This window comes from Malus domestica, chromosome 11, assembly GCF_042453785.1.
Source record: "Malus domestica chromosome 11, GDT2T_hap1".
Lineage (NCBI taxonomy): Eukaryota > Viridiplantae > Streptophyta > Magnoliopsida > Rosales > Rosaceae > Malus > Malus domestica.
Genome location: NC_091671.1, coordinates 29,730,313 through 29,749,823, shown reverse-complemented (window position 1 = coordinate 29,749,823; position 19,511 = coordinate 29,730,313). Strand labels below are relative to the sequence as shown.

General features: G+C 35.9%; 2 protein-coding genes and 1 non-coding gene across 5 annotated transcripts; 2 read left to right on the top strand and 1 right to left on the bottom strand.

Annotated features, from left to right (window-relative positions):
• The first annotated feature begins 452 nt into the window (after positions 1-452).
• On the top strand, positions 453-2,776 carry LOC103430088 (GDSL esterase/lipase At5g55050-like). Its single transcript, XM_008368219.4, has 5 exons — positions 453-869; positions 980-1,119; positions 1,597-1,830; positions 1,926-2,169; positions 2,368-2,776. Exons 1-5 carry the CDS (start codon positions 602-604, stop codon positions 2,586-2,588), a joined length of 1,107 nt encoding a protein of 368 aa, XP_008366441.2. The 5' UTR covers positions 453-601; the 3' UTR covers positions 2,589-2,776.
• On the bottom strand, positions 2,625-13,405 carry LOC103422994 (DNA mismatch repair protein MSH5). Of its 3 annotated transcripts, none has more exons than XM_029088898.2 (35): positions 13,278-13,405; positions 12,822-12,853; positions 12,564-12,658; positions 12,292-12,372; positions 12,147-12,219; positions 11,524-11,587; positions 11,108-11,262; positions 10,876-10,977; positions 10,783-10,810; positions 10,669-10,700; positions 10,515-10,572; positions 10,210-10,296; positions 9,730-9,786; positions 8,706-8,807; positions 8,556-8,600; positions 7,951-8,028; positions 7,624-7,674; positions 7,434-7,515; positions 7,164-7,237; positions 6,992-7,091; positions 6,727-6,823; positions 6,520-6,609; positions 6,359-6,423; positions 6,197-6,255; positions 5,611-5,687; positions 5,426-5,512; positions 4,979-5,040; positions 4,824-4,885; positions 4,678-4,731; positions 4,509-4,591; positions 4,007-4,038; positions 3,646-3,669; positions 3,279-3,394; positions 2,984-3,083; positions 2,625-2,890 (listed from the first exon to the last, which is right to left on the bottom strand). In XM_029088898.2, exons 1-34 carry the CDS (start codon positions 13,314-13,316, stop codon positions 2,997-2,999), a joined length of 2,430 nt encoding a protein of 809 aa, XP_028944731.1. In that variant the 5' UTR covers positions 13,317-13,405; the 3' UTR covers positions 2,625-2,890; positions 2,984-2,996. The 3 variants fall into 3 exon arrangements, with proteins under 3 accessions (XP_028944731.1, XP_028944732.1, XP_028944733.1); XM_029088899.2 differs by having other exon boundaries at positions 2,625-2,817; XM_029088900.2 differs by lacking the exons at positions 12,564-12,658; positions 12,822-12,853; positions 13,278-13,405 and adding an exon at positions 11,872-11,994 and having other exon boundaries at positions 2,625-2,817; positions 12,292-12,357.
• A 2,398-nt stretch (positions 13,406-15,803) lies between these two features.
• LOC114819889 (small nucleolar RNA snoR86) lies at positions 15,804-15,927 on the top strand. The gene has a single exon (XR_003767187.1). It is a non-coding gene; the product is annotated as a small nucleolar RNA snoR86 (small nucleolar RNA).
• Positions 15,928-19,511: the final 3,584 nt, after the last annotated feature.

Genomic DNA, 19,511 nt, shown 5'->3' with positions numbered 1-19,511 from the left:
CCCAATTCTTAGTGTCCATATGTTTGACTTGAAAATTCGTCACATGTGAGGGAGCGTGTAAGAATGTGTAGGTAAAAGAGTTTCACATCAGTGAAAGAATAAACTTTGCACGAACTTATAAAAGGTTGAGCTACTTCCTATATTACTAATTATTTTTATGGTAAAACTTCAACATTTTTCACGAAAATGATCGAAGCATGATTAATGAAATTGATATATCAGGATAGCTCTTAACAATTAGATGAAGAAAAAAAAGTAATTCAAGAAACACTTGTATTTAAAAAGAAAAGTAATTCCAATGACAAAAGATAGATATTTTGGGAAGACACAACAAAGAGTTGAAGAACAAATTATAAAATATCCAATAAGTAATGACAAATTACTGTCAGAATAAGAGGTTTCAGTCTTTCAGATGAGTGCTGCTGCTACTGCTTGAGCCCACACGGCTAAAACCTATCCTTTTCATACACGAAATTTGTAAACACATCAACTTATCTCCCTCTATAAGAGGACATCCACTTGTTCATGTCCCTCAAACCATCACACAGAAACATTACATACCAAAGTTTGAGGGAGCTTTAGACACGGTTCGTTCATAACCATGGCTAAATATCACACTGATGGTTTGCCAATGGCTTCCTTCGTCGTCGTCTTTTCTCTCTTCACTTCTAGTTTCATCGTCCCTCTTTCGGAAGCTCAGATGGTTCCAGCCATTTACGTGTTCGGAGACTCGTTAGTGGACGTCGGTAACAACAATTACCTAAAAATTTCTCTTGCCAAGGCAAATTTTCCTCATAATGGGGTTGATTATCCTGGCAAAGTAGCCACGGGGAGGTTTGGTAATGGCAAGAATTCTGCAGATTTTCTTGGTACGTTTAACATATCATCAGTTAATAAATCATGACTAGTGACAACTATGCATGTTGAGAGAATGAGAGGGTACGTAGTATGTATAATCTTGTTATCTTTTGTTTGGCAGCCGAGAAAGTAGGATTACCACCGTCACCACCATACCTGTCACTTGTATCCAAGTCCAACAAGCAAAAGGCGTCATTCGTCAACGGAGTTAGCTTCGCCTCCGGAGGAGCTGGAATCTTCAATGGTTCAGATAATCAATTTGTAAGTGCAATGAATTCAACACTCTTTCAAAAGAAAAATAACGCTACAGACCCAAGAAAAGAAAAAGAAAAATAACATCCTTGCTTTAGCACATGTTAATATATTCCGCTAAAAATGCTTTAGAATCCAATTCGTTTTTTACATGATCTGGGTAGGATGCTTGTAACCCTACTTCTGAAAGTTGGTGAAAAAGCTTTCACATGAAAAGTTGGGTGTTATTCTTTAGCACCTTTTTTTTTTTTTTTTGGTCAGTTTAGCACCTTCTTATAAAGAGAAATTTTTTGTAGTGAGATCACCGTCACGTGACGTTATCATTTTACAAATTATAATGAGTGAACCTGAAATTTGATGCGTCACTAAAGATACACTCTTCTCTATCCTGAATATAACGCTCATCACGTGACTTGGCCTGCAAAGGGAAAATCGAATCTCTGTCCAACAACTAATGATTTGCCTATTTTGCTTTTGCTGTCACAGCGTCAGTCAATACCTTTGTCATACCAAGTAAACTACTACTCAGAAGTATATCAAAACATTCGGCTACAGTTAGGATCCGAGGGCGCCAAAGACCATCTTTCAAAATCTCTGTTTTTGATCGTGATTGGAAGCAATGACATCTTCGACTACATTAAAAAATCCAAGCTCCAAAACGAATACACGCCGCAGCAGTACGCGGTTTTGATGGCGTCGAATCTAAAGGAACAATTACAGGTAACCAGAACACATTGGCTTAGCTCCATGTTTGCATAGTGAATCTTCAGTTGCACTTCAATGCTTAATGTGTTTCTTTCTTCGTTGTTCGGCAGAGAATACATGCTCTCGGCGCCCAAAAATTTGTAGTTGTCGGGACTGGGCCGGTCGGATGCTGTCCGGCGCAAAGGGATTCAAATACAGAAGAGTGCAAAGAGGGCGCAAACTCATTGTCTGTCATGTACAATGAAGCCCTTAAGTCCATGTTGCAGCAATTGAAACCGGCGTTGGGCATAAGCTACACCCTCTTCAACACTTACACTGTCTTGACTAACATCGTGCAAAACGCAGCTTCTTACGGTACTCATATGCTCTTTTCCTTCTTCATAAGCAGAAATAATCTATGTACAATTCCATCAAGCATGTTGTGTAGTTAAACCATCAATTTTAATACATATTGATCATGATAACCGATATTTTGCCGCCCTTGTAGGAAACTAGAGGAAGAATTTTAAGTTAACTCGACTAACAAACCAAAAATTTCGCATTCGATTTCAGGATTTACAGAGGTTAAAGCTGCATGCTGTGGGATTGGGAAGCTTAACGCCGAGGGTCCTTGCCTGCCAGTTGCATCCTTGTGCTCCAACAGAAGGGACCATGTCTTCTGGGATTTTTACCATCCTACACAGGCAACTCATGGCATCATAGTGGAAAAATTTTTCGATGGCCCTTCAAAATACGCATCCCCGATGACTGTGAAGGAGTTAATCGCTCTTTAAAATGCTCGGGCCAGACTCCAAACGAAAGACGCAATCTCGATATAATATGGCTTTCTTAGGAGGTTATACTTGGGCTAAGTTCATGTGCAGTAAAGCGTGAATGAATGAGTTTACATGTGTACCGTTACAAAAGAAGCAAAGCATCATGACAGATTTTGAAATGCAAAGGAAACGATTATATTCCACCATCATGCGCTTCGTATGACATCAAAATTTGAGTTACATATACCTAAGAGAAAAAGACGGTAGAGACAATGCTTCAGTCCTCATAAATTGCCAACCAGATACAACTTTTTATCTTTCTGCATTCACGGTTGTGGGAAAATTATCTGGAAAGCATAAAGTTTCCTGGAAAAAAAAAAGAAGATAAAGTAATAACTTTCGGGTTTAATTACCTTTAGTACTTTTTTAAGGCTCGGTTGGAAATAAATCCTGAAAAAACAAGCCTACATCGCCTTTGCGAAAATCAAACGCCAGCATCTTGTCCACTACATTCTGCAATTGAATTAAGGGAAAAAAAAATCATAAAGATATAGAAACTTGTACAATTAAAACAGAAATATATGATTGAAAAATGTTATTCCGTCGTATTGTAGAATTGCCACATTCCATCTCATGGTTTTGCAGGGGAAGTGTTACTAATGTCATGTTTTCAATTCTGAATCACAGATTCAGTTTTGGGATTAAAACCTGGTATTGCTGATCCATAGCTGATACGTTCTCATTGCACAATCGCTCAACGTGTTTATTGTTTCCATGAGCGTCCAATATAAATGATGCTCTTTGAATAACTTCCTCGGGGACACCTGCATAACCAGTACAATTAGTTCTACTGGAAAATTAGAGCAGCCACCAAGAGTCCGTAAAGATTTTATTCACAAGAAGGACATAACCCACAGACTCATTTCATGAATGTGCATATGTATATGCATGAGCACGTATGCATGTGTGTGCCCGCCCATGGATTTGTGTGTGTGTGACACAAGGAAAACTCAATGGAACTTTTGCCCCTGTTTCTGAAAATCGTGAACACAAGTTTTAAGCTTTGGAAACGTACCGGCAAGTAGAGCACAATGCAGACCTGCAGGATGTAAAGAGACTGATTACAAATAACATTATCCAAATCGGCATTCCCAACTTAGTTGTTGCGTTAAAATACATATATACAGGTGCTAAAACATTTTCTAGTCAGTATTTCAGTAAGGCACTTATCATGGTTTATCTTTTACGCAGTTGAACCAAGCAAGTTCTTTATTAAAACCTTCGCATTCACATTCTCTCTCTCTCTCTCTCTCTCTCTCTCTCTCTCTCTCTCTCTCTCTCTCTCTATCTACACACACACACACACACACGCATACACATACAAGTACACACAATATACATGTATATATTTGGTGAAGCTCTATCACAATACTCACCGTAGCTAAGAAGTGCATGCCCAGGAACTAGCCTGCAAGAAATGAAAAGTGAAATTACAAACATTAAATAGAAAAATTGCATTAAACAGCAGTGAAACATAGAAAATCAACATATGCATGAGCTTGGAATCAGAGAGGTTGCTAATAATGACTGTACACTTCATAAAGCTATATCTGATAATTTGAGTCTAAGACGCAGTTAAAACTGTTTTGACCCAGGAATTATAATCGCCTACTGGCTCTGTAATTGAAGCAACTAGAGTGTCATCCACTGATGCAATTATCTCACACAAGAAAACAAGTTAGCAAGATATGTGATCAGATGATACAGAATTAATGTAAACTGAATGTGCTAAGATTAAAGAACATGTTTTAAGCATGAACACTGTGATCCAAACCACCATAGGCATAAACCTCATAAGGAATACCATCTAATTTGTTCCTGACAGAATGCCACATTTCCTTTGCAGCAATGCAACGTATAGAGGTAATGAAAGTTTACCTATATAGGAATACAATATCCTCAATATCTGTAAAGTTCTCAGGCCTCAACACACTCATAGTGTAAAATTTGATGTTCTTGGACTGAAATAAGAACGAAAAGATATTACCCTTCATTCTTATGCAATTCAAGTATGGAAGTATTGTATAGTAACTCAAGCTTTACTTACTTTAGGTAAACAACTCTCACTGAATAACTCAGTCAGATGAGTGCACACCAGTACCTACAAAATAAATTGCAAAGCTCAATACAAAATTGGAAGAAATAGATTGTACTTGTAACGCGATCCTCATGGTATGAAGAGGAGCCTGAAACCTTTGGAGGGTCATCATATGAAACCAAGTAGTTTATAGTTCCACCAAGCAAACCAACACCATCTGAAACAACAATGAGAACATTACGCAATAATGCAACTGCTAAACTCAGACCAAGAATTTTTTCTTGTTTGCAAGGGAGTGTGGAAAACTAACCTTCTGTAAGAGTACCTTTACCAAATTCATCAACGAGGCACAAAGACCTTGAAGTCGCCTGCCTGTTAATTTTCTCAAATGAATGCATGCAAATCAAATGGAATACTTATGTTAATACTGTGCATGGATATAACCAGAAAGGGGGCAACCAATAATTAGTAATCATAACTGTTCAACGTAATTATCCAAGTCATTTGTTATTGACAAAAGTCACGTTAACACGATGATATTGTGCAACCATAATCAGTTAGTAGTCTCAGAAAATGAAAATGATTTTGCACTCTTAACAAGTACTATGCCTTTCAAAAATACTCTTGCACATGCCAATAAGATAATCTTATAACTGGAGCACTTAGAGTTATGCCTATACTACTAAAAAGACGCAAGTTCAGGTTTATCACACATAATATAATTACAATTTAGGACAGGGAAGCCTAAAGAGTATACCTTAGCATCATCCCTACTTGATGCAAATCAATCATAAATGTTGACTTTTCAGCACTCATAAACTTGCTTCCCATTGCGCAAAATATTCTGTAAATAGAAATAGAAACTATGGTTATTGTACTTTTGACCAATAGCATACAAGCATAACACTGAACGTAAGAAAGCTGTCGGTATGTGGATCAAACCTATCAGTCAAGCCAACAGTTGCAGAATCTGCTGGTACAAAACTTCCTATGTGGGACAGGAAAACAATTAAAGCTACCTGAAAAAGGAATTTTTGTCAATATGTGTAGATCTGCAAAAATTTCTATGCTAGAGGCATAGCTAATGCCCATCTATGTGAAAGAGATACCAAAAATCAGCAAGAGGACTACCATAGAACGAAATTAAGTTCAATACCGACATCAACATTCAGCATGGTATTTGCACAAAAACATTCAAATATTTTTGACATGGCACAAAGATCCTAAAAGAGAATGTCCTTGTTACATAAATTGTCACTAGCTTCATTACCCCTGCCTATCTGAATTATTGATTTGTCACAAGTCACAACCACCTGAACCAAGAGATTAGATGCTTGGAAAGAAGTTCCAATATTTCATATCCAGATAAAATATTGTGGACTTGTAGAACTTAAATGAATGATGAATGATAGAAACACAGCCCCACAAATCAAACACATATTAAAAAGGACGCTCGCACGCGGCGGGGCGGGGAAGGGGGGGGGTGATGTTGGTGGTGGGTTGGGGGGACAGAGACAGCCTTACTGACCTGCTTTATGTAGATGCTTTTCCCTGAATAGTTTGGACCAGTGATGATATTAATTCTTCCTGGAAAGAAAGAAGCATTGGAAACCAAAGATGGGAATTGTTATATTCCTGAACTGAGCCAAACCATAATTAAATATGGCAATTAAATGTATAATTCCATTACCATCATTTTCGATCTTTGTGTCATTCGGAACAAATGTGTCTACAATCATTTCCTGCAAAACATGTCTGGAAATTGAAAAACTCTTGTTACTATCCCTACGTAAATAAATAACCACTAGAAGTATTGTCCATCAAATAATGCAAATATATCATGCGTCTCACCTTCCGTTTTGTATATCAATCAAGCAATCCATAGTCAGCGTCGGCCTCACATAATTGTTTTGACGAGCAACCAGTGCCAATGACAAAAAGCTAAATGTCCGCATGAAGATATAAGTATTACTTAGTAAGACAAATATAAGACGAAAGAAAGGAGATGAGGGAAGGGAAGGGGCTAGGCTGGAGCACTGATACTGAAATGATTCTCACCAATCAAGTTCAGCTGCAAAATTTACAGCCTTAAGCAGGTGTTCTGAAAATACAAGTATATGCGACACCAAATCTCGAGTGATTGCCCTCTCCATATCTTTATCAATAAATTTGATGAATGAAACATTTGTAGAGAAAAGATAATAAAAATTAAAATCAGCATGAAAATTCTGTCTGTCTCATTAATTAAATAGTATTAAATTTAAGTTATGGGCTTACTAGGCTGCTATAACACAGTATTGATGTTCAGACTATCATGCATTACCTAGTATTTTATGATAGATATCTCCCAGCAAATTATCCAGCTCTCGTGTCTTTGGTGTATAATAAAAGAACCTTTTTGTTTCTCCTTCTGCATCAGAGAACTAATTTTGATAGCTATATTACCTCATAAAAATGCATATTAGTTATAGAGACTAAACTATATTTCAACTCACAGCAAATTCGAAATCTTGAACTTTCTCCAGGGTAGCTTCATCAAATTTTTCTTCGAAACTGCACATCAAGTATCCTACAAATCAACAGTAAATAAAAGGCATTTAGAAAGTGTGCATGGAAATACCACAATAAAACATAAAATCATTTTTGAAATTTCATCATGTACAGGTTATCTGACAAATAAGGGGCAATCTTTCTGAGGAGAATCTAAATAAAATGCATCTCACCCAACAAAATTCTTTTTAAGATGGTACAAAATTAAAACCAACCTATCTGATGTATATAAACAATACAAGGAGCAAGCTTGTCTTTGTACAGCTGAGGAAGTCTTTCAAGTTCCATTTGAGACACCTGCAAGGCAATTGTAAGATCAAAAGAATCTTATTTAGTAACTAGTAATTAAGTCAGACTTCAATCTACTTTCTAATTAGATCTATAAAAGAACTGAATAACAGTTACCTGTTCTAAAAACTCAGGCAATTCCTCATATATTTGCCTCAGCTCATCTAACTATAAAAGAAGATAAGGGAATTACTTGTTCGCATTACAAATAATTCAAATTCAGCCAAACCCAGCAATACAGACTACAGATATATCAAGACGCATAAAGTTGAACACGTAAATTATACCCTTTCAATATTGAACTAACAGAAATGCTACATGAAACTAACCTCATAAACAAAATGTAAATATAAAACTAAAAACAACAATGGGTAGATGACGCATAAGGTGAATATGCAATCTGATTGAACAATTAAGAATGGGAATTTGGGACTTATGCCTAACCTCATCACAGAAGTCATCTTTCACAATCGTCGCATATCCCTTCTCCTTACTTCTATTTACATCTAGAACACCAATTACCTACAAAAGACATTGTTGATATTATGATAATAACGCATTAAGGGGAAACAATTTTGAAGATTAAAACCAATAAGAGTAGCAAACATTTGTTATGTTGGCTTGAAGCATAACTAAATGAAGACAAAAGATTCTTCACTTTCCAATTATACATATGTCATTCAGATAATCCTGGGCGTAAGAGGAAATGGAAATAAGTTCCACAACCACCGAAGGCTAAACCAGGTATGACACACCTTCTCACCAACCTGGGATGCAAACAATTTACGGGGAACTGAATAAAAAATCTCAGAAACCATTCTCAATCTTATTAGGGAAACTTAAGGAAAAATCAAATGAAATTCTCTCTAGAGTTGTTTTCCCACATGAGTCTAGAGTTGTTTTACCACACGAGGAGCGGACTGCAGGGTTTTAGACATGGTTTTGTTCAACTAAAGATTAGTCTCTTCTTCTTATGGGATTCACATATTAAATTTCATTTTGATGTTGCAAGAACAGCTGTAAAAATGAAGAATGCTTTGTAAACTTACCAATTCATATACATAAGCCAGCTCAGTTGTAATGCATGAAGCAGCCTGCATAAATTCAGACAACAGACCAAGAAACAAATTAGTATATAAGAATAACAGAAAGAGAAGGTAGAACAAACAGCATATGCAACCAAAAAAATATCATCATACCTTCTCAACAATGTCCAAATTGAAGTACTTTGCATGCTCTTGAAGACTCTCAGAAACACCTACTTCAAATATCTTGTTTACATGCAAGAGTGAACAAACACTCTACAAGAAAATCATAAAGAATTCTTTTAGTCAAAAGAGGAAAGCTTTCTCTGAACATTGCGCAACACTGTTATACCACTCTTTATAATTTCTGCTGAGGTTCAATTAGCCTTTCTTTGTAAGAGACAAAAACCTTACTAACAAATATGGAAGAAAAATACAACTAAGTAGGACAAGCTCCCTCAAATGAAAACACATTATTTACCCCCCACCCCAAATTGAGATAAATTCAACTAGAAGCAATATCTCTGAAATGTTTCGACACAGGCAAAGAAAGACTCTCAAAGAATATGAGAATCTAATTCTAAAAGTCATGCATAAATTTATTTTCTTACACAATGTTAGCATGTTTACCATGTACTGCACCACTTAAGAGTTGAACTTTGGTTGCTGATTTGAAAAACCTCATCCCAGTAAAAGCTAAAAAAAAATGATATTTTCTATGTCACCTAACTTAAAGCTAGGAAAGAGGTATGATGCCATACATGATCTAAGAATCAAAGTTTATAAGATAGTTGAAGTTGACATGAAATCATGGCACGTTTCATGAACAAAAATGCACAACTCATTTGAAGTGGACATGAAATCATGGCAAGTTTCATGAACAAAAATGCACAACTCATTCTATTCTTCATAAGGAGCTTGGTGTTTGTCTTACTAAGAGTCCGACAAGTGCCAAACAGGAAACTAATCAGCGAAGAGAATTAAAGGAAGTATGGTATATCATAGTGAACATGACATTAATGTTTGATCATTATGGTTTTACTAAGTTCTAAACACAAGCACATCTAGAGGTAAAAATGAATCATAACACCATCCAGTAACCTAAGAGTATCTTCAACTCCTGCTTTGCCTGATGGATAGGAGACATTTAATAATCAGGAAAAGGGGTTAAAGGCGCATAGCATAGCTAAAAACATACCTTTAAAAAAGCTGTCCAATCACTGCTGGTACATATCGAGCTCGGGGAGTTGAATTTCTTCAAAAAAAAATATGTAAGCTTCAACTTAAAAATTACAGACAACATTCGCAAAACAGACATTGCCAGATCTACACAACCATTCCTATAGTAGAAAGATAACAAATAGGAAAATATAGTTATCGCTATGCTGGTCAATATTTGGCATAAAAGCCACATACTGTGTTTAAAAACTATATGGCACACTATAATCAAACATTCCTTGTTTTCAAAACAGAAACAATGAGTATGGAAAGTTTTAACACATAAGTAATAAACCAATTGAGCAAACAGGGATAACTGATATTTAGTTGCGCAGAAAGAGCTCTAGTTTTAACCAGACTCCAGTTGTAGCTACAAATCTACCAACCATAAAATTTACTTTTGGAAAGAAATCCAGACACAAAGCAGCAGAAGGAGAAGAATTAGTATGGTGAATAGTACCTTGAGTATGTGAGGAATGTCCTTTACAGATTTCAGAGTTCCATGTAAAGAATTTATCAATTCTTCAGAAGAAAGAAAGAATGATATCTTTATTGTCAAAGAAAATAGCTTTATGCTAATGATTCGAAGTCAATCTATATTATAAAACATTTCATTCAAATGCTGTGAGAGGCAATATTTGTTCTTAATGCACTGATCTCAATTTGAAACCAATTAACTAACATGATTCAAACTATTATTAATCTTCTTGGCTACCAGATACAAGTCATATTTAAGCAGTAGTGTAGTTTAACATGCAAGGATACGGCATTGAGACGGTTGTTCAAAACTTCAAGGTCAAGTATTGGCCTCAAGAACCAGCTTCTGGTATGACAAAAATTAACATTCGTTAAAAGGACTTTGGGTTAGAGATAACATCCAAAGCAGTGGCATCACACAGTTCTCTTTCACAAAGTTTACCTCAAGAGACGTCTCCCCATTGGCGTCACACACTGAATTTAAATATGAGTAAATAAGCTTGATATAAGGGAGACCCAGCCAACCAAGAGAGAAAAATGTAAAAGATCAACTGACCTTATTCATCATGCCAAATACAGAGAACCTGCAATTAAAACACATCAGAATAGTTTTCAAAGGAAACTATCCAGAAAATTATTCAGAAATTACCCTTCTTTTGCTCTACCAATCCCCATATGGCTTGGATGCTTATCTGTTAGGAATATCTGCAGTGCCTCATGAGCTGCTGCATCGAGTTTAAGGAAATTATTTCTATTTTGGTAGTGAAGGAGTACATTTTGTCTCAAGTATCATCCCTGAATTAATTAATTAACCAACCCCCACCCACAAGAGTAAAATGAAATAAAGGAATGTAAACGTTGTAAACAACACAAAAAGATACAGTGACACTTCTATAACAGAATCAATTGCAATGGATGGGTTCCCACTTTCCATTTGTCCAAGCGTATCTACAACCCTTTCATTCTCTAATATGGCAAGAAGGCCACCACTAGTACGAACTTGAACATCACTTCCCATGTCCATCATAGAACTCAACTACAGTTGACAAACAAAGAAAGATATTCATTGTCAATAAAGGATAAAGACATCCATCGTTGTTTAAGACAAAAGGAAGATAGATATGTATAGAACACAAAAAACACATATTATAGATCATGTGCGCACACAGAGCACATCCATGACCTAGGAGGCATGAATAAGCTAAGTGTAATATCCTGGGGTTAAAAACACCAATAGGACCACAATACAAAAGGATTTATAAGCTATGAAATATAAATATACGGCTATCTAACGTACATAGCAAATTCTCTCCTTGATGTTTAATCCATCATCCATCCCTGTTACTCGAAGGTATATCAATCTGTAAAATTGAGCAACAAAATTAACAACATGATGATGATAAAGATGAAAAGTGAGAATGGGAATAAGAATGAAAAACAGTGCCTGTATTAATCATAATAATAGTAGTTGTAATAGTAACAATAAGAATGAGAGAGAGAGAGAGAGAGAGAGAGAGAGAGAGAGAGAGAGGTGGGAGGGGTGACTGCTATCTGTCTATCATATTGATCATATAATGTTGGACAAACATGGACATGATAGAATGGAAATGCTGATCAATGATTTCATGGGAAGGCATAAACTTACATTAAAAAGAGGCAAAGAAGGTTTGGCATCCAAAGGTTGAACATGTATGAAGTTTTAGATTTTGAATTTCGCTACCGAAAAACCATGTGAAGGAAATTGCACAAACGTACTTAAGAAGACACTCTGAAAATTACAACCATGTGAGCTTTTGGAGAAAAAAAATGTTAAATACGCTCACGAAACTAATTTTTTTCAGCCTACTACACTAGGCCAAATTTAAAAACTTAAGTTATCTTTAACAAAATCTTCAGAGCATGCATATCTGATTCTTTTACCTGTGCCATGCTTGCTCATAGCTAAATATTGAACTTTTCACAAGCTTTACCGTAAAAGCCTCAGTCATTCCATCTGCAATACTTTAGAAAGTAAACAACTGTCCTCATGCTGAAATTCAGAACCTACCAATTAACAGCAACATACCACTTCGCTGTAAAGCGGACAAGAATGATTCTTCACTTTTAGTACTTGTGTAAATGATAAGCGGCTTGGCTTGATATTTTACTGCATATAAAAACACATAAGATACATTTTATTACGCTCACTAAACAGAAACTGAAATAAAAGTGAAGGTATCAGACACAAGTAGAAGTTGAGTGAGAAGGAAACCCATCAAATCATCAGAATCAGAAAGTCCAGTATTAAACCAACAGGGTAAAGGAAATTGACTGCCTAATGAGACATCAAAATCATACCCAAATCAATTAGGGGGAAGTCCGTGCTGCCATCTTCCCAAACTTCCAGCACATGAAGCTGGCGAATACTAGAATCGTAATAAGAAACTCCAACACTGGAATGAAGGAGTAGCAAAGTCATCAATTTCAAATGCATTCTACTGCTTGATTAAGAATGGAATGTAAATATTAATATATATGGACTATACAATGAGTAACCACATTAGCCATATACAGACTAATACCAAACATTAGGTAAGGTAATAACTAAGGACTCACCGATGGCCGTGTCGAATGCAGGCCATATACACCTGCATTTGAATCCCAAAACAACAAAACAAAAAACAAGAAAGAAACAGATCAATTACTGCCGGTTAAACTTGCTTAGCTACTGCTAGATAGAATTTAGTGCATTTATCCATAATTCAACAAAAAATGAAAGAAAATAGGTGAACAGTTCAGTCTACATTCTTGATTTTCTAGGCGGCCAAACGGAGGAAATCAAACTTGTGAGTCCAATTTAACTCAAATTTAACCTAACAGAGCAAATTGCGTCATTTTTTCTTCCAGTGAATAGCGAATTCTGTATGATTTCTGTTTACTTCGTTATAAAATCATCGGAACCCGAACAACAAACAAAAACTCAATTAAATTTTGTTGTTTTCCTCCATTTTCTCGGCAACCAAACGGAAAGTGAGAAAAGAAAATATGCGAGGTAGAGTAGTCGAGATGGACCTGAGGTTGAGCATCGGTTTCGTCCATCTCCTCCTCCATTTCGGAATCGAACCGCGCACAGGCTGACAGAGGGCAAAAAGGTCGAGCGAGCGAGCTAGCTCAGTCTGAATCGGAAGGTCAGGAATTATGGGCGGGAGAAGTAGTGACTCGTTTATATAAGGCATCCAAGGACTTAAAGCGGCACGTGTCAACTGAGTCCCAATTGCGTTATTTGGGTGCTCTTTTTTTTTTGGTTTTATAGAACGGTTTAAATTTTGAGATTTGTTATTATCACTAGAACGAGGTGGAGCAAAAATATTTTCTTTTCCAGACACAATTGTCTCTATTTCTAAGGAATAATTTTGCTTATCACCCCAAATGATAGTGATGCTCACCACCTTCTCTATCATCATTGAATTAGTTTAAATTTAATATTGGTGTAATAGATAGAAACAAATCTCCAAATTTTAAATTCATCTAATGGTAACAAGTAGGGTGGTGAGCAGTGTGAGGATGTGAAGACAAAAGAAAGTCGCACATCAGTGAGACAAGAAACCTTACAAGAGCTTATAAAAGATATTACCAATTAGTTTTATGGTAGAACGTCAACTTCTTTATGGTAACAGTGCTAGATTGTCTTGCATATGAAGCCCAATGGCCACATGTGCTTCAAGGCACCCAATTTGTATTGTTCACGTATTTGGCTTGAAATATTCATTCTCATAAGCAATACCACCACTTAAAAGTAGTGAGCAAACATACATATTGTCTACGTATTTGGCTTGAGATATTCACATTCTCATCAACAATAGTTGTGAGAAAAAATACATCGGTGCTAAAGTCTTTGACATTAGCTTACTAAATAGAGCTGAATTTTCTACCTTCCTATTTCGATGCCTTCTAGTACCTTTTTTATTCAATCTGGATCGCTAAACTAAATTCAAGGGTCAAAAGATATGCCACCTCTTACATGAAACAGAGAAACTATATATCCGGGGAGAGAAGTGATATATATATATATATATATATGTATGTATGTATGTATTTATTTATTGGTTTACTGTTGATCATGAAGAATCGTAATTTATCAGAATACACACCAACAATTGTTTGTATTCTTACAAGGGGTGTGATATCCACACACCCCATTTTACTTCTCACACACCTTTTTAATTTTCGGCCGTCGGATCGGATGAATTGAAGAATATCAACGGACAAGAATTATAAAGGGTGTGTGAGAAGTAAAATGAGGTGTGTGGATAGCACACCCCTTCTTACAATCCGCTTACGTGTAGGCCTACTGACAAAAGACGCTTTATAGAGTTGTTTGTTCAAAAAAAAACAAAAAAATAGACGCTTTATAGAGTTTTAGTTCAAAACCAGCCGTGATCTTCCTAGTTCCCATCTAAATTTTATTTATTTACACTTCGTGTTAAGGGATGAAAAAAAAATGTTTCAAACATGACTTAAATATCAAATAGGCTGCAACAAAAAAAAAATAGGTATCAATACACTTTCACCTTCACACATGAGACATACATGGATAGATTTGGCCAAAACTAAGAGGAAAAGTTGAATTTAGACCAAGAATGATAGCATGTTTAACCATAAAGCCCCGTTTGTTATGGGATGGTGGAGATCGCCATTGTGTCATTTGGTGGCTAAAGAGTAGAGATGAAGGAGAAGGCAAGATTTGAGGGGTTCCTAGCAATCACACACAGAAGCACGGGATTGCTAACACCGTGTTAGTGAAGCTCGTAGTCTAAGTAAGTCTCATGAGACGCTAATCCTACCTAAGTTAGTCCCCTCTAAAAAGGTGTAACAATTTAACAAACGTAGCCTAATAATACTACTAAATATATGAGTTTTTTCTTTTCCATCGAAACTAATTATAAGAGAACTTTTATGGGATGACCTAATGATTGAGGATAAATTCCAAGCTCGTATTGCACACAATCTTGCATTGATGAATTACATGTTTGTGGTCAGAATAAGTTGAAATTTCTATATGAATTTTTCTGGAATCTGAAAAGTAGACTGCCGGACTGCGTAACGAAATCACTAGCTGATTTCTTTTTAAAAAAAAATAAAAATTAAAAAATATTAGAGTTTTATAACCACAAGATTTGTATTAACATACGACGCACGTGAATGTGATTAGTTCAATTGAGAGAGCATCCACGCCGATGACATGCACAAACTAATGTGAAAGCCCACCAGCCCAAACCCCAACTTTTGATAGGCAGACTCGTCATTTCCTTCATTCTCGCAGAGAGTTGAGCAGTCTAGGGTTTCACCCTCTGCGCCTATAAATATGACTACAATAAACCTTTCTTCATCAAACAAATTTCGACGCCTCTCCTTCACCTTCAGCCTCCGTTGTTTTTTTTTTTTTTTTTTTAATCTTTTCTATTTTTTGCTGTTTTTCTCTCAGTTTCTCCCCGAGTTTTTCTTTCGTCTCAGATCTCTGTGTTTATTTATTTCGAATAGTTTTGTTTAAATTTGTATTCGAGAAGTGCTTTCAGTGGAAGTAGAAGCCAATTTGCAGAGCAAGGGCGTCCAATTAAAAAAATGGCGCAAATTGCATTGAAGGTTGGCGATAATAAAAAGCGATTCTCCGTGCCTGTCAAATTTTTGGTTTTGATTTTGGCCTCGAACAAGTCGCAACATTCATTCATTCCCTTCTCCCTTTTCACACCCGCTCTCTTCTTTTCTTTTCTTGATAATTCCTTGGTTTTAATTAATCAATGAAGTCGTTTCGGATATAAAATTTGAATTTTATTGTCTCTTATATTTTTGTTGATTACATGCTAATGTCAATCAAAATTCTATAAATTACCATTATATTCCTTCTAAAAACATGGTCAATAATTTGTCAAAAAAAAACATGGTCAATAATATAATTTCATACGTCAAATTTTACTGTTTTTTCTAAGTCTCATTTATATGTAATTTTAACATAGTATTAAAAAATAAAAATAAAAACCCTCTTTCTCACTCTCATTTTCCCTCCTCCTTTCTCATTTTTATTTTAAAAACAAAAATAAAAAATATTTACAGACATTTTTGCTGGTAAGGACTGTAAATAATTTTTGTTTTTATTTTTAAAATGAAAAGGCAGAGGAAAAGAAAGAACATAAAAGTGGAGACAAGTAAATGAGGTTTCTTTTTTATTTTTTAATTGAAGATATGTTAATAATTGATGAGCTTTAAAAAAGAGCAAAATTTTAGGCGTGTTAAATTACATTACTCTGCAATTTTTTTTTATATTCAGTTTTAATTTGAGGGTTAGAATGAAATTTATAGGGTTTTTGTTGACAATTAATGTAGGTTAGATTGGTATTTTACTTTTAATTTGATTGAACTCAAATTTCTTATATATGTGCGAATCCCAAATGAAAAAAGACATCGTTAGTATTTCTCAATTGAAATCTTAATTCTTAAGAAAGCTCACCATAGCCACTCACCGTTGCTTTATTTCCATACCACGTATCAATGTAAAATCAAAAGTATATCAAAAATCAAAAGTATATCAATAGTAAATCCATAAATATACCACGACACATCATCTCATGAGCAATATAAATAATCATGTGCTCAATAAATCAATGCTAGCACATAAGTCGGAGTCACCTATAGTGACTTGTACGACTCATCCATATCTCATCAGTCAATGCTAGCACATAAGTCGGAGTCACCTATAGTGACATGTATAACTCATCCATATCTCATCAATCAATGTTAGCACATAAGTCGAAGTCAACTATAGTGACATATACGACTCATCTATATCTCATTAATCAATGCTAGCACATGAGTCGGAGTCACCTATATTGACATATACGATTCATTAATATCTCATTAATCAATGCTAGCATATAAGTTGGAGTCACTTATAGTGACCTGTATAACTCATTCATATCTCATCAATTAATGTTAACACATAAGTCGGAGTCACCTATAGTGACATGTACGACTCATCCATATCTTATCAATCAATGCTAGCACATAAGTTGGAGTTGCCTAATGCAACTTGTACGATTCATAGGCAACCTGTACAACAATGTTGAAGTTACCTATATAGCTCATCTACCAATTCCTGCACATGAGTCGAAATCACTTAATGTGGTCTGTACGACAGGCTAAGTGTAAATAAATGCGCTTAAGTGATCATGTGAAGGCTAGGCCCTGTCCTTGAGCGGAGCACTAACACTGAGGTGCAGGATAATGAGCATTAAATGCATAAAAACATAATCATACACACTGAAATCACTATCATCAACATGTACTCACATGAAGCTTACTTGGACATCCGTAGCATCATTTGGCATAACCACTTTAATGTCTCAACATTTTTAATCAGAACTAAACCCAGTGATAGACCATAATAAAATCATGGTTAATTTCTACGATGTTAGCCATCATAACTTCTTTCCTTAAAGGAATCAATTACCATGTTAAATTTGGATTGTTTTATGGCTGCATCTAACTGCCTTGTTAAACTGCCTACATACCCTCAAACGGGATCCAGCCATTCGTAATTCAACTTAGTACTTCAAAGTATTCACAGTAATTATATGCCGATAATATGCATACAAATATATCTGTGAACACGGAAAATTCCTTTCGATGTCTACAATATCATAATGCAATCTAAAACTCAATCATACTATAGTATTTTAACACATATATTATCAGTCATATCTATATACGATAAAAGGAAAAAACCCACTCGCCTGAGGTCCGCGCTACGACTCCCTAGCACGAAAATTGAGACATCACGAACCATCGTCGCCTGCCACGAAGTCCAAAAGTGGATGGAAGATAGTCAATTTTGCCCACAAAGCCGGCGGGTGCCTAAAGCTTCCCGGCGTCAATTCGTCGTCTACGGTGGTCCAACAGGGTCAAGGTTGGTTGAGATTTTCTCCTGTGATGATGGGCTACAAAGCCCAAGTGGTGGCATCGGCCATTGCTTTGCCGATTCGCCGGAAAATTGAAAATGGTGGTTAGAGCACCGCGAGAACCGTCGACTTTTATGGTCTCAAACCGCCTCATACAGTGGTTAATCAAGGTGGTTCTTGGTTGAGTTTTGTAGAGGGGAATGAGAGCTTCAAGATGGTGGTGGTGGTGGCGTCGAAAAACTCCACCGGAGTTGGCCAGAATCGGCCTTGGAAGATGGGTGGTTGCAATGGGTGTGGGTGCGTGTGAAAGGCCACGGGAAGGCCGGGAGCTTTCCTTTTTTTTTTCTTTCTTTTCCTGATTGGCTCTCACGCTCTCTCACTCCAAATCAGATTGGTCCCCTTAACCCATATGTTGATTGGTTCTCAATCCTACAAGGTGGGAGTTCAAATAATTTAACTACCTTTAAATAACCAACTTCAAACGTCCATAACTATACCTTATAATCCGGACTCGTAAACGGCTTTCGCTTATGCATTCATAGTGACGAGTATTACTTAAGTACGCTAAAAGAATAAGTTATAAGTTTCTCTAAACGAGGGTTAACGGAAGTTAAAGTCTTTACCTCTAGGGCATTTTTGTCAATTCACGCTTTTAAAATTTATATAAACGTAAAATTAAGGATGGGTTGTCACAATCTACTCCCCTTAAGAAAATTTCGTCCCCGAAATTTAAAATGAGTTGTGACACAAAACTCAAAGTTAAGGAAGCATAAAATATATGTACTAACATATGGTTTAGAGTAGTTGTATTGATACTTAAAACGGGGAATATCATTTTCAACTACCCAATCGAAAGTTGCGAACTCCGAAAATAAGTACATAATATCCTTGGGTTGAACCCAAGTAATAAATAGGTAAAATACAACAAACACATAAGTATGCACTAATGTAAAAAAAAAAAAGACCTCCTTATTTACTTGCTTAACTAATCCAATGAATAAGTTCTTGATATTACAGTCTGCAGTTCCGATGGAACCTAAAATCAGTGAGCTTCCAAAATGCCTCTTGTGAAGGCGTGGTCGGGGCCAAAAGCGGACAATATTGTGCTACGGCGGAGTCGAGCCTGTGATGTGGTGGGGGCTTGAGCCGAGATGTGACAATAATTGTTTAATTTTGACATATCGGTTGAAAAATAAAATTTAAATTTTTTTTATTAATGTGCTACATAAACTTTCAAATTTAAATTTTATGTTTAAAATTTGACATCTCATTTTGAGATAATCTTATATGACACTTTGATCTTTTTTAAAATTTTGTTTTCCATCTAATATGTCAAATTTAATTTATTATTTAT